General features: G+C 48.1%; 1 protein-coding gene across 1 annotated transcript in view; it reads right to left on the bottom strand.

Moving 5' to 3' along the window:
- The window catches only part of SRMS (src-related kinase lacking C-terminal regulatory tyrosine and N-terminal myristylation sites), a 57203-nt gene that overhangs the window by 5054 nt on the left and 37425 nt on the right, over positions 1-14724 (bottom strand). Inside the window, exons 6-7 of the mRNA XM_060232906.1 lie at positions 4819-5000; positions 825-981 (exon numbers count right to left, since the gene is read on the bottom strand). Of these exons, the coding sequence (XP_060088889.1) occupies positions 825-981; positions 4819-5000 (339 nt within the window). The remainder of the gene's footprint in view (positions 1-824; positions 982-4818; positions 5001-14724) is intronic.

The raw sequence follows: 14724 nt of genomic DNA, 5'->3' as shown, positions 1-14724 counted from the left end.
TGCAATGCCCCAGAGTCCCCCCTCCAGAGCATCCTTTTTCTCCAGGGGAACTGATCTTGTTAGTCTAGAGATGAGCTGTAATTCCAGGAGATCCCCAGGTTCAGTCTGGAAGCTGGAACCCTACCTGTTCGTCTGTGTTATCATATTCATATGGTAAATAGCTTGCTAAAGAACATACAGTGAATGCAAAGGTAAGGGTAAATCTGAGCCAGTCTTTCTTTCTGAACAAAGCAGGAGTCAAGTGTCACCTTTAAGACCAACCAAGTTTTATTCAGAACGTAAGCTTCCGTGTGCTAAAAACACACTTCTTCTTTTAGCACACGGAAGCTTATGTTCTGAATAAAACTTGGTTGGTCTTAAAGGTGGAACTTCTCCTGCTTTGTTCAACTGCTTCAGACCAACACATAGCCAGCTTTAAGAGGGGATTGGATAAAAGCATAGCCAGCTTTAAGAGGGGATTGGATAAAAATATGGAGCAGAGGTCCATCAGCGGCTATTAGTGTGTGTGTGTGTGTGTATATATATATATATATATGTGTGTGTGTGTGTGTGTTTGTGTGTGTGTATAGGTATGTGTGTATATGTATGTATATGTGTGCGTGTGTATATATACATACACACATACAAATATATTGGCCACTGTGTGACACAGTGTTGGACTGGATGGGCCATTGGCCTGATCCAACATGGCTTCTCTTATGTTCTTAACATGGCTGCCCACTTAAATCTTTCTTTCTGTTTAAGCTCTTCCATTGCTCAAAAAAAAAACAGAAGATGAAAATTCAAAATGGCAGAGAAAAAGGCACGTTCAGACAACACCTTACCCTCATAGGGGCATTGCCCATAAGTAAAAACTTCATAGAGAAGAATCCCGAAGGACCAAACATCTGATTTGAGGGAGTACGTCTGGTAAACGGCTGCTTCAGGGGCCGTCCATTTCACGGGGATCATGGCGTTGCCGCTGGTGGAATAAATATCATCCTGCGAGGAAACAAAGAAATGAAGGTCAAAAATAGCCCCAGTTTGTTTTGGGCTGAGAGATTTATGAAAGGACACCACCTGATGATCTAGTAGGGCTTGTTCCAATGGCAACCGCTGGGGTGCTTTGCCCGATATTTTGAGCCATCGCATTCACCATCTTGGTGGTTGCAACCCTGGGCTTCCTTGATGGTCTCCCATCCAAATTCTAATCCATGGCCGACCCTGCCTAGCTTCCCCAATCTGATGAGACTGGGCTAGCCTAGGTCATCCAGGTCAGGTAGCATAATACAGGTTTGAAGAGGAGCAGGGAGGAGGGGGGGAAGCAGGCTTAGAACTCTCGGGTATGTATGTGCAAGATTGTACAGTTCTATGAGCCCCGTGGCGCAGAGTGGTAAAGCTACAGTACTGCAGTCGGAGCCCTCTGCTCACGACCTGAGTTCAATCCCAGCGAAAGCTGGTTCAGGTAGCCGGCTCCAGGTCGACTCAGTCTTCCATCCTTCCGAGGTCGGTTAAATGAGTCCCCAGGTTGCTGGGGGGAAAGCGACCATTGGTACTTACCGTGAGGGGTCATTCTCCTCTGAGTACAGGAGGACATCTTGGGTGCTTTCCACCATCTTGTCAGGGAGGCAGGAAATAGAATAATTCTTCTTCTATATCTATTTCATTTTTTCTTGCTGCTTCACAGTTCTCTCTGTTATGCTTGTTGCATATTATCTGACTGTTATTACTGTCATTACTGTTATTACTGTTTTGATTCTTTTGAGTAAGGCTGATAGTTTAGAAGCTGCTTCTCGGAGTATCCCAACTGAGGAGATCTGGGTGCTCCAGGGTCAAAGGAGAGGAAGAAGAATTATTCTATTTCCTGCCTCCCTGACAAGATGGTGGAAAGCATCCAAGATGGCCTCCGACTCAGAGGGAGAATGTAGATGACTGGGGAAGGCAATGGCAAACCACCCCGTAAAAAGTCTGCCGTGAAAACGTTGTGAAAGCAACATCGCCCCAGAGTCAGAAACGACTGGTGCTTGCATAGGGATCTACCTTTACCTTTTATGATTCATGAAAAGGAATCATCGCTCCTTAGAACAACACACAATGCACTTGTCTATCAGTAAAGCAGATGGATGTGGCCACCCAGAGTGAGAGCCAAGATTTCTGTTTGCTTTGGACACTCCCCAGATATGCGGGTCGGGGGGGGGGGGGAATCTTACTTTGTAATTTTCTTTTTAATAGGCCACTGCCCACAGTGGATTCAGCTGAGTCTGCTCAATATTCTCTGAGAGGCAGGGAATGTTGAGGGCAGGGAATGTTGAGGGCAGGGAATGTTGAGCATCAGTTAAAGGGTGGAGGAAACAGAGGGAGGTAAAGGGGCCTCCTCAAGAGCATATAATATTGGACGGGGGGAATGAGCCAGGGGGTGAATTTCCTGTTTATTTCCCCCTTCTCCTAGGGTTGCAACTTCAAGGTGAGGCCTGGCGATCGCTCCTCCCCTCCATAGGTTTCCCCCTCAAATCTCCAGGGACACAGCTTAAAACCACCAGGTTAGGGTTGCCAATCTACCAATGGGAGTCAGCAACCACACAAGAGATTCACGGTAATACGTAGCAAGGAGCTAAAGCAGAATGCTTCCGTGATTACCAGCCTCAATCAATGAAAAACAATAACAGCGTTATCAAGCCCGATGTTATTATAAATCACATTAAAGGAAAAATCAATGCAGTTCCTTATGCAAAACAGAACATCACAAAATAATCATCGTAAATTGTCCAACTTTAGAGCAGACCAGTGCTGTCTTGGGCATTGATTTGCTTTGAGAGACTTGAATTTTTTGGCATTCACACCCTTGTATCTGAAATAGACTTTTGAAGCAACTGTGAAACAAGGTATTAGTACATCCTTGTTGCGATAATTGGACTGCTGGCTGCCTCATGAATTGGATATGAATTAATTGTGACATCAATCTTCTTCAGTGCAACTTTGGACTTTCTGGCAAGAAGACAGCACTGGTCTGCTCTAAAGTTGGACTTAATTTCAGGTGGTTATTTCGTTATATTCTGTTTTGTATAAGGAACTGCATTGATTTTGCCTTTAATGTGATTTATAATAACATCAGGTTTGATAATATTGTTCTTGTTTTTCATTGATGGAGGCTGGTAATCACAGAAGCATTCTGCTTTATCTCCTTGCAATCTACCAATATGAGCCCCGTGGCGCAGAGTGGTAAAGCTGCAGTACTGCAGTCGGAGCCCTCTGCTCACGACCTGAGTTCAATCCCAGCGGAAGCTGGTTCAGGTAGCCGGCTCCAGGTTGACTCAGCCTTCCATCCTTCCGAGGTTGGTAAAATGAGTACCCAGCTTGCTGGGGAGAAAATGTAGATGACTGGGGAAGGCAATGGCAAACCACCTCGTAAAAAGTCTGCCATGAAAACGTTGTGAAAGCAAGATCACCCCAGAGTCGAAAACGACTGGTGCTTGCACAGGGGACTACCTTTACCTTTTTAAAAATCTACCAATGAGGCCTGGAGATCTCCCATAATTACAACTGATCTCCAAACTACAGAGATGGAGTTCCTCCTTGGAAGGTGGACTCTATAGCAGGGTTTCCCAAACTTTTCTTTCCCGTGGCCCTGTTATTTTTACACTTCTCCTTCGTGACCCACTAAAATTTGGAGGTGGAGCCAGGAGACTTTGGGGGTGGAGCTGGGAGACAAGAATTATGTCATTTCCTGTGCTGTCAAGGGCCAAGTGATGTCACTTCTTGGGCACACTGAACCAAAACTCCACCTTTTCCTGTGATGTCACTTACAGAATGCCCATCAGTGGGGCCAGGGAATTAGAAGCCCTCCCACAGTTGCTCCCCCCACTCCCAGCACCAAGAATACAGACATAGCATCACTTGCAAGGAAAGAGAGAAAGAAGGGGCGGGGGGCAAAGAAAAAAAAGCCTTCCTCACCATCAGATAACCTCAGCCAGCAACAATTCTGCCCAGGGGTCGTTTGGTAAAAAAAAAAAAAGCTATTGGAATGCCCACTCCCCGCCCCTCCTGGCTGAAAAAAACACACACACCCTTCTTTGCTGCCCAGGCATCCCGAGGAAATCTCCCCAAAAGAACATACTACAAGGCATAGGAAAGCTCATATCTTGAAGAACACTTCATGGTTCTAAAGTGCCAGTGGACGCCAGCTTTTCTCTCAAACACTGGGAGGGGGGGAGAAGGAAGGAGAGGCAGCCCAGCTCCTCTCTGCACAATGCAGAGGCGGGGGAAGGAAGGAAACCAAACAGAGCTCAGACTTTGCAGCCTGTGTCAGTCTTCAAGGCTAGCTTTTCTCTGCACAACAGAGAGACGGGGAAGGAAGGAAGCCAAATGAAGAGCAGGCTTTGCAGTCTGTGTCAGTCTTCAAGGCTAGCTTTTCTCTGCACAACAGAGAGACGGGGAAGGAAGGAAGCCAAATGGAGAGCAGGCTTTGCAGCCTGTGTCAGTCTTCAAGGCTAGCTTTTCTCTGCACATCAGAGAGACGGGGAAGGAAGGAAGCCAAATGGAGAGCAGGCTTTGCAGCCTTTGTCAGTCTTCAAGGCTAGCTTTTTTCTGCACAACAGAGAGATGGGGGAAGGCAGGAAGCAGAGCAGAGGTCAGGGCTAGCTTTGCTGGGGGCGGGGCTAGCTTTGGCTTTTCTTGTGACCCGGTAGTGAGGCTTCCATGGCTCGGTACCGGGTCACGACCCTGCAAATGGGAGACACTGCTCTATAGCATTATACCTCACTGAGATTCCCCCCCTCCTGAAACTCTGCCCACCCCTGGCACTACCCCCCAAAATCATTTGTAAAGGCACATTGAACAAACCTTGAGGAGTCTAGCAAGGCCGAAGTCTGCGATTTTGCAAGCCAGATCATCTCCCACCAAAATGTTCCTGGCTGCCAAATCTCTGTGAACGACATGCTGCTCTTCCAGGTACGTCATTCCGTCAGCCACCTGGCAAGAGATGCTGAGCAGATGATGCTTGGTGAGTTCCTTCCCTGCTATACCTGCAAAACCCAGGAAGAGTGAGAGAATCTTTATTAATCTCTGATGCAAAAAGTACAAACTTTCCAGTGCAACGTTTGCTGAGCATTTTTGGTTCGTGTTCAGGACAGAAATGGGCACAAAACTCTTTTAATATCCTGAAAACCTTGCTATCCACAAAGGCATGTGAACACATGAAGCTGCCTTCTTGGCCCAGCAAAGTCAGTATTGTCTACTCAGACTGGCAGCGGCTCTCCAGGGTCTCTAGCACTTTCACATCGCTTGCTACCTGATCCTTTTAACTGGAGATGCCAGTGACTGAACCTGGGACCTTCTGCATGCCAAGCAGAGGCTCTACTAATGAGCCCCCGAGGTATTTCACATTGCCTTCTGTCTGGTCCTTTTAACTGGAGATGCTGGGGATTGAACCTGGGATCTTCTGCATGCCAAGCAGAGGCTCCACCACTGAGCCATGGCTGAGTCTGATGCACAGGGAAACTCCATGTCCAGAGGCAGTCAACCTCTGAATCCCAGTGCCAGGCAGCAACATTAGGGAAAAGCCTGGGCCTCTATGTCCTGTTATTGGCTGTCTGGAGGAACTGGTTGGCCACTGTGTGAGACAGGATACTGGACTAGATGGACCACTGGTCTGATCCAGCAGGGCTCTTCTGATGTCTTTATGAAGGCCTCAGCCTCTCTGTCCTGTTGTTGACCCTCCAGAGGGACTGGTTGGCTGCTGTGTGAGACAGGATGCTGGGCTAGATGGACCTTCACTGGTCTGATCCAGCAGGGCTCTTCTGATGTTCTTATGAAGGCCTTGGTCTCTGTGCCCTGTTGTTGGCCCTCCATAGGAGCTGGTTGGCCATGTGTGAGACAGGATGCTGGACTACATGGATCATTGGTCTGACCCAGCAGGGTTCTTCTTATGTTCTTAGGACAGCCTTGCCCTCTCTGCCCTGTTGTTGGCCCTCCAGAGGAACTGATTGGCCCCTGTGTGAGACAAAATGCTGGACTGAATGGACCACTGGTCCAATTCAGCTTGGGCTCTTCTGATGTTCTTATGAAGCCTCAGCCTCACTGTTTGTTGGCCCTCCAGAGGAACTGGTTGGCCACAATGTGAGGCAGGACGCTGGACTAGATGAACCACTGTTCTCATCCACCAAGGCACTCCTTAGTTCACAAACATTATAACCTCAAAACTATTCCAGATTTGGAATTAAAGTGAAGCCAGTTTTTCTTACGAAATATCCACAGGGAACATTCACATTTCTGGATTTCTGTCAGTTCCAAAGACCTGCAAGAAGACCTTGTTTCTGGTCTTGCAGCTGTGCATTTTTGGGGAAAAAGCCCTGTCCAGTGAATTGACTGGAACAGAGTGTTTGGGTGGGCTAACAGTGGGTGGTTTGGCACAGACCCCCCCAGGATTCCCAGAGGGGTTGGTGGGGTTGGATTTGTGAGAGGACTAACTCCAGGTAAGCCCCTGCATCTGTTTTCAGCGTTATGCCTTAACCCTGAAGAATGCAGTATGAACAGATGAGAAAACAGGTGCGGGGGGCATTTCAACAAACAATGGCACCAAAGAGGTTCAGGGTGAAAGGCACACACAGATGTAATTTCACTGGAATGATATCTGCAAATCAACAAAACCTATCTAAAAAGGACCTTTTCAGGTTTGCCCCAATGTTTGTTTCCCAGAAGGCCTGTACTGCTTTCCTTTTCTTTGGCAGAGTGTCAAAGAGAATATTTCTTTAAACAGCAAAATGTGGAATTTGCTGCCGGAGGATATAGTGATAGCCACAGGAGCAGACAGATTTAAAAGGAGATTAAATAGATACGTGGAGGAGAGATCTATCAATCGCTACTAGCTACGGTGAATAAAAGGAACCTTCACGTTCTGAGGAAACCAGCCTCTGGTTCCCAGAGCCAGAAGGCAACATCTGGGGAAGGCCTCAGCCTCTATGCCCTGCTGTTGGCCCTTCAGATGAACAAACTTTGTTGGCCATTGTGTGAGACAGGAGGCTGGACTAGATGGACCTCTGGTCTGATCCAGCAGGGCTCTTCTGATAGGCCTTGGCCTCTATGCCCTGTTCTTGGACCTACAGGGGAACTGGTTGGCCACCGTGTGAGACAGGATGGTGGACTAGATGGACCACTGGTCTGATCTAGCAAGGCTCTTCTGTTGTTCTTATGAAGGCCTTGGCCTCTATTCCCTGTTGTTGGACCTACAGAAGAACTGGTTGGTCACTGTGTGAGACAGGAGGCTGGACTAGATGGACCACTGGTCTGATCCAGCAGGGCTCTTCTGATGTTCTTATGAAGGCCTCAGCCTCTATGCCCTGTTGTTGGCTGTCCGGAGGGACTGGTTGAGCACTGTGTGAGACAGGATGCTGGACTAGAAGGACCACTGGTCTGATCCTGTAGGGCTTTTCTGATGTTCTTATGCATTTCCCCTTCATAATTAGGAACTACATAGAGCCAAATGTCATGGGACTCAAATTCTGTGACTGGAATTGTAGTTGTTTACTTTGGCTTAAAAAGCAGCCATTGGAGTCCCCACTACAAACTGGGTCATTGTTCTGAGGAACATCTTAAAATCTTCCTCCCTTTGCTGTTTCCCCAACAAAAATTATCCTCTCGGCTTGCTTTCAGACTTTGTAGCGGGAATTTGAATAATCTGGGGAGGCTATTTTTTAAATGGGAAAATGGTGAGTGAGTTTAATTCCCCTCAGGGCCACAGTTTTGATCTTTATTGCTAAGGTTGCCAACTTCCAGGTGAAGGCTGCCAATCTTCTGGAATGACAGGGAGATCTGTTCCCCTGGAGAAAATGGCTGCTTTGTAAGGTGGATTCTATGCACAGCTCCCCCCCACCCCCAGAAAAAGAGGTGCTAGTACTCTCAAAAAAGAAATGAAGAGAAACGTACCAGTGCCCCTCATAAACTTTGAAACATTTTTTGAGAATTTTGTTTCCACAGAGAGGTTCTGGAACTCTGTTCTACGACATTTCCCCCAGGAAAAAAAAGTCCAGCTACTTTCTAAAAATACTTGACAGGCATTCCGTTGGGAACCCTGGCCTGAAAAGTTCCCACGCACCAGAGATTAGAGTAGAAGATTCCAGATCAGAGAGAAGTGGCTGTCTCAGACAGGGCTGCCTAACGCTAACACAGTCAAAGATTATCTCTGGAGATTATTTTGTGTGTGTACTTCCAATCTCCCTTTTTTTAAGGCAACAGGGTCAGATTAAGAAACACACACTAACACAGACTGACAGACAGGCACACACACACACACACACACACACACACACTTAATTAGAACAAGTATACTGGTAACCAATACTCCCTCTAAACTGTGGAGTATTGTGAGCAAAAATTCTACTTCATGAGGTACTGGCATTAAAGTCGTAAACTACTGCATAAATTAGTTTGCTCTAGGGCCATCCTTCCGGAGCTAAGACAAAAATGTGCGAGCCGGAGTTGAAAAAAACTGTGAGCTAGCTCACACTAACTCAGAGGGAACACTGCTGCTAACCATTTTCCAGCAGCTATTTCTGAAACCGCTATTTCCCAGCAGCAACTTTCCTGCATTCCTCAGCCCCTGGAACCTAGGCACACAAGTTGAACATCACAGGTCTCAGTCTGTCCATAAAATGCAAATTTCAGGTTTGTACAACCTCAGTTTGTCTCAGGGCCCTGCAGGGAAGGGAGAGAAGGTTTAACGCTTCGACCTCAACTTGGTTTCACTGACAGTGTCTTTGTTATTGTTTTAGGGATGGGGGGGTGGGTGGGAAATGTGTGTGTTTAAAGGACATGTCTCTTCTCCTGAGGAACGCTAATAACCAAGCAGGGAGCTGAGTTCCGATTCCGAATGGTGAAACTGAGTGGGAGTTGGAGGTTCAGCCCCCTTTCCCTTCCCTGCAGGGAACAACGCATAATCTGAGGCTGCAGGAGCCTGCAATTTGCATTTTATGGTCAGATCCAGATTGCTATCTGGCCTCTTACATGTTTGAGCTCCTCTTTCAACACCTCTGGTCCCAGAGTCTCTCCTCTGAGAAGTTTAATTGGGACCAGCATGACAGTGCAGTCTTATTTATTTATTATTTTCAACGTATAGCCCGCCCTTTCCTAAATGGACTCTGGGCGGGTAAGAACTTGGTTTCACTGAGAGTGTCTTTAGATCCCAGTAGGCAGCCATGTTGGTCTGAAACAATAGAACAAAGCAGTAGGCAAGAGCACCTTTAAGACCAACTAAGTTTTATTCAGAATGTAAGCGTTCGTATGCTCCTAAGCATCAGACAAGTGGGAATGGACGCAGCAATTCTTAATCTAAGTGTGCAGTGTGGAATCATGGGAATGTTTTGAGCAGATTGAAAGAATGACCAATAGGATCTGTGTTTGTTAGTGTAGGACAAAACAGGGCTGAAAAAACACTAGGAAGTTAGTCTGGAAAAACTGTTTATGGCACCCCTCCGATAGCAGTCTGCTTTCTATCACCGGTCTGCTTTTTCAGCCCTGTTTTGTCCTGCAATAACAAACAAAGATCCTATTTGTGATTATTTTAATCCGCTGAAAACATTCCCATGATTCCACACTGCACATTTATATTAAGAATTGCCGCGTCCATTCCCATTTGTCTGATGAAGCCTGCTTAAGAGCACACGAAAGCTGACATCCTGAATAAAACTTAGTGGGTCTTAAAGGTGCTCTTGTCTACTGCTTTGTTCTGAGAGTGTCTTTGTTATTAACTTTTTTAAGGGATGGGGGAAATTACATAGTGGAGTATGTCTTCCTGCAATACACTGGAGTAACATCTGGGATGACAGAGTGTTCTTGGACTGGGCTGCCCAGGTTCCCAGGTGCTTTCCAGAGTTGGTTATGACAACCTGGTGCTGCAATAGAACCTCAGAACCTTTGGGGATGCTTGCACAAAGACTTCCGACTGCCTGGGAACACATTGCAAAAAGCCACCTCCAGACTCATCCTCATCCTCCATGACCCCCAGGGTATATGCACAGATGAGCCAGCAATGCTGGGTAAGAGAGAACCAGGGCAGGACTAAGCAGGGCTTTTTTTGTAGTAGGAACTCCTTTGCCTATTAGGCCACACACCCCTGGTGTAGCCAATCCTCCTGGAGCTTCCAGTAGGCCCTGGAAGAAGAGCCCTGTAAGCTCTTGGAGGATTGGCTACATCAGGGAGGTGAGGCCTAATATGCAAAGGAGTTCCTGCTACAAAAAAAAAAAAAAGCCCTGAGTGTGTCCAATGTTATATATTCCAAATTCTGCTCTTAGGGAATCCAGGCTTTGTGCTAGGAAAGCAAAAGACTGTGATACTTTAGTTGGATTCGAGTCCGTGAACATTTTAGAGTCTAACAAGATTTTTTTGGGGAATATAAGCGTGCGTCGGATGACTGTTGCGCACCATTCCCATCACTCAGCTTCCCCATACATTTTTAGTAGTCATGCAAGTGTGTATGCATATGAGCACGTGTGCACACATGCGTTCATGCGCACCTAATGGTTTTTATTTTTAAAAAGCTGGATGTGACTTGAGGTGGCTTGGTGGTTTCATACCACCAAGGCCTCTCACTAGCGCCCTTCCGCTGCCAGACGCGAAGGAGGTGACTGGTGTGCGGCTCAAAAATTTGCTACCACTTCGGAAGCAGTAGCTTTTTGAGTTGCACTGTGGAGGCAGGGTGAGGACGGGATGAGGACGGACGGCAGATGTTTGTGTGTGGAAGGATTTTGGGGTTGATTTCAGAGGCGTCTCTGAGTCGGCCCAAAGCACCGGTCTGTTAGCAGCCAAGAAATTCCATTCCCTAGAAGTCATGATCAGCCCTCTAATAATATTTTGCATTTAGATTATGCTGTTGAGTGTTCAGAGCAATTTACCTACATTATGGGCTTGCAATCCAACAACCCTGCAATGTAGGTCAGTGTTATTATCCCCATATTCCAGGTGAGAAAGTTGTTGTTGAGTTCGTGGCAAAGGGAATGTTTGAACCAGAGGCAGGGAGTGGTGGCTGAATCTCCTAACGTGCCTTTAGAAGGGGCTATGATAGCCCGAGATGGCCTGATCCTGTCTAGATATCAGAAGCTAAGCAGGGTGGGTCTTGGTGAGGACTTGGATGAAGAAGAAGAAGAAGAAGATGATATTGGATTTATATCCCGCCCTCCACTCCGAAGAGTCTCAGAGCGGCTCACAATCTCCTTTACCTTCCTCCCCAACAACAAACACCCTGTGAGGTGGGTGGGGCTGAGAGGGCTCTCACAGCAGCTGCCCTTTCAAGGACAACCTCTGCCAGAGCTATGGCTGACCCAAGGCCATGCTAGCAGGTGCAAGTGGAGGAGTGGAGAATCGAACCTGGTTCTCCCAGATAAGAGTCCGGACCCTTAACCACTACACCAAACTGGCTCTGGATGGGAGTCCAGGAAGGAAATCTCAGGTTGCTATGCAGAGGCAGGCAAGGGCAAACCAGCTCTGATCATCTCTTGCCTTGAAAACCCTGTGGAGTCAAAGGGCTGCCCAGCTTCCCGGCTGGGTGGGAGTTTTCCCGCTCGGGAGGTCCCACAAGTGATGTCATCGTGCCGGCGGTGTCACGTGCTGGCTGCTCTAGGAACTTCCAAGGAAACTCTATGGTTTCCCCGGATGCCCTAGCAATTTGGGAGGGAGGTCGCAGGGGACTTGGCAACCCTACGGAGTCACCATATGTCAGCTGTGACTTGAGGGCAAAAGGGGGCGGGGCTTGGATTGGGGCCATGGTACAAAACAACAACAACAAAAGGATACCTATAGATTTTCCCCAGCAGTAGTAAAAACCAGCTTTGGCATGACTTTTTTTGGTTAGAAAACAGCCTGGAAGGACAGGTTATAGCCAGTCTCTCTGTTTCTGTCTGTCTGTCTGTCTCTCTCTCTCTCCAACAACACAGAACAGCTCTCCTGGAAGAAACGGCTGCTTTGGAGGATGGACTCCCCAAACACTGCCTTCCTCAGCCACCTCTAAATCTCCTGGAATTTCCCTGCCCAAGGTTTGCAACCCTGTCTTTCGACTCTCGATGTACCTGTAAGTACACAACCACGCCAATAGAGTTGCCACCTCCAAAGCTCCAGGTACTTTCGAACTCAGAGCTGGCATCCCTAGACACCCGGCGACTCTAACCGTGATGCTGGGCTCTCTTCCATTCACTTGGAGCGGAACCTCTTCGCTCTGTTTCATCCAACAGCTGGTTCTGACCAGCAGCTGGAAATCTCAGAGTGTTTGAACCGGCCTTCTGTCCAAGTGTTGTGTCTTGCAATTTGGTCCCTGAATTCACAACACGGCGCGTGTGCATGCGCGCAGAGGTGACCAGTGGGAGACCGGAGGTCGCCGGATGTAAGGACGTAAATACACCCTGCCTATGAAGATCTGTGGTGGGAAGTTTAACTGGCCACGATTGGAACTGGCCAGGTAAGAGGGTTGTTCTGGGAGATGTATATAATCGGGGACACAGCCCTGCCATGTAGGGTTGCCAATCCCCAGGTGGGGGCAGGGGATCCCCCAGTTTGGAGGCCCTCCCCCCGCTTCAGGGTCATCAGAAAGCGGGGGGGGGGCGGAGGGAAATGTCTGCTGGGAACTCTGTTCTTCCCTATGGAGATTTATTCCCATAGAAAATCATGGAGAATTGATCCGCGGGTATCTGGGGCTCTGGGGGGGGGCTGTTTTTGAGGTAGAGGCACCACATTTTCAGTACAGCATCTAGTGCCTCTCCCCAAAATATCCCCCAAGTTTCAAAACGATTGGACCAGGGGGTCCAATTCTATGAGCCCCAAAAGAAGGTGCCCCTATCCTTCATTATCTCCTATGGAAGGAACTTTGCAAAGGTGTGCCGTCCCTTGAAATGTGATGGCCAGAACTCCCTTTGGAGTTCAATTATGCTTGTCACAGCCTTGATCTTGGCTCCACCCCTAATGTCTCCTGGCTCCACCCCCAAAGTCTCCTGGCTCCACCCCCAAACTCCCCAGATATTTCTTGAATTGGACTTGGCAACCCTACTGCCATGCTCTGTTTGTAATGTACTCGCTAATAAAGCATGTTGCCTTCTACAAGCCTAGTAACTCAGTACATTACACCAAGTGTGTGCGTGTGTGTTCTTTCTCTGGAGGAAGAGATCAGGCCATGCCTCCTAAAAACAACTCAAAGCCGTGTCACTTCCCACCTGTCCCGAGCAATAAGGAAGCTTGCCGGGAGACAAAGTTCATGCTTTTGGCGTGACAAAGCCCGGCTCTCTTGCCCAGATGGCTCTAGACCAGTTCCCTTGGGGCGTTGTCCTCACTCAGGTAACTAATTCAAAAGGACGTCAACTTGCTCGCCCAAGAGCTTTTCTCGTGAAGCGACGCCCTTTTTGGAAGCTGTCTGGCCGGCTTCCTGTGCCAAATATTTCCCAGGTGTGTGCTGAGAATAAATAAAGCAGTCAGGGCTGTTCTGTTGTTGCGGTCGCCTACTTGTCTTCGTTGGCACTGACATGGGAGTTGGCCTTTGTTCAGCTCTCCGTTGACAAATTAGCAAGATCCTCTTTGCCCACGGGGAAGAGATTTGGGGCATTTCGATCTTGGAAGAAGCCTCGGTTCTATTCTAGAGAAGCCATGAGTTGGATGGGCTACAGCCCAGTTTTGGGAAGCAGGAAATGCAGGGCCTAGATTATATTCAAGCACTGCCGGATTAAACTCTGTGGAGGCCCCTAGGCAGTAAAAATCTCGGGGGGGGGGCCCTCTTGCAAATTATCTCAGGGTTGGAGCGCCTGCCCTGCTGCCCATTGCCCCCGCTACAGCCTGCAGGCACCTTCTCAAAAGCCCCTTTGACAAAGCTGCGGGGGAGAGGCAAACTTGGCGACAATACCAGCAGCAGCCGCTCCAGAAAGCTGGGCAGAGAGCAGCTCAGTTGCTAGCTGCGTGTTCAGGCTCTGAGGGCTGCAAGCAGCGGAGAAAGCCGGTCCTGTGAGAATGTCTGTTAATGCCCTCATTTTGGCCCAGGCTTATAACAATAGAGTGATTAACAGACATTCTCACATGTTGACATGTTACTGTTTTATTGGTTTCTCACGCTCATGCTACCCAGATCAAAGGTTTGCTCAGTTTGTTAATTTTACTATTCTGCCATTGGATCTTAAATTTGTACCGTTTTGCATTTGTACCATTGTAGAGAGTCAGTTTGGTGTGTAGAAAGTCAGTTTGGTGTAATGGTTAAGTGAGCGGACTCTTATCCGGGAGAACTGGGTTTGATTCCCCACTCCTCCACTTGCACCTGCTGGAATGGCCTTGGGTCAGCCATCGCTCTGGCAGAGGTTGTCCTTGAAAGGGCAGCTGCTGGGAGAGCCCTCTCTAGCCCCACCCACCTCACCGAGAGTCTGTTGTGGGGGGGAGAAGATAAAGGAGAACGGCCAGTTTGGTGTAGTGGTTAAGTGTGTGGACTCTTATCTGGGAGAACCAGATTTGATTCCCCACTCCTCCACTTGCACCTGCTGGCATGGCCTTGGGTTAGCCATAGCTCTGGCAGAGTTTGTCCTTGAAAGGGAAGCTGTTGTGAGAGCCCTCTCTGCCCCACCCACCTCATAGAGTGCCTGTTGTGGGGGGGAGAAGATATAGGAGATTGTAAGCCACTCTGAGTCTCTGATTCAGAGAGAAGGGCGGGGTATAAATCTGCAATTCTTCTTCTTCTTCTTCTAAACCACTGCCTACCAGCTATGTGTAGCTCTGCTCATTGTACCTGATTCCTCG

This window comes from Heteronotia binoei, chromosome 2, assembly GCF_032191835.1.
Source record: "Heteronotia binoei isolate CCM8104 ecotype False Entrance Well chromosome 2, APGP_CSIRO_Hbin_v1, whole genome shotgun sequence".
In the NCBI taxonomy this organism is placed as follows: domain Eukaryota; kingdom Metazoa; phylum Chordata; class Lepidosauria; order Squamata; family Gekkonidae; genus Heteronotia; species Heteronotia binoei.
The sequence above is the reverse complement of the archived record's forward strand: the minus strand, read 5'-3'. Positions and strand labels throughout refer to the sequence as shown.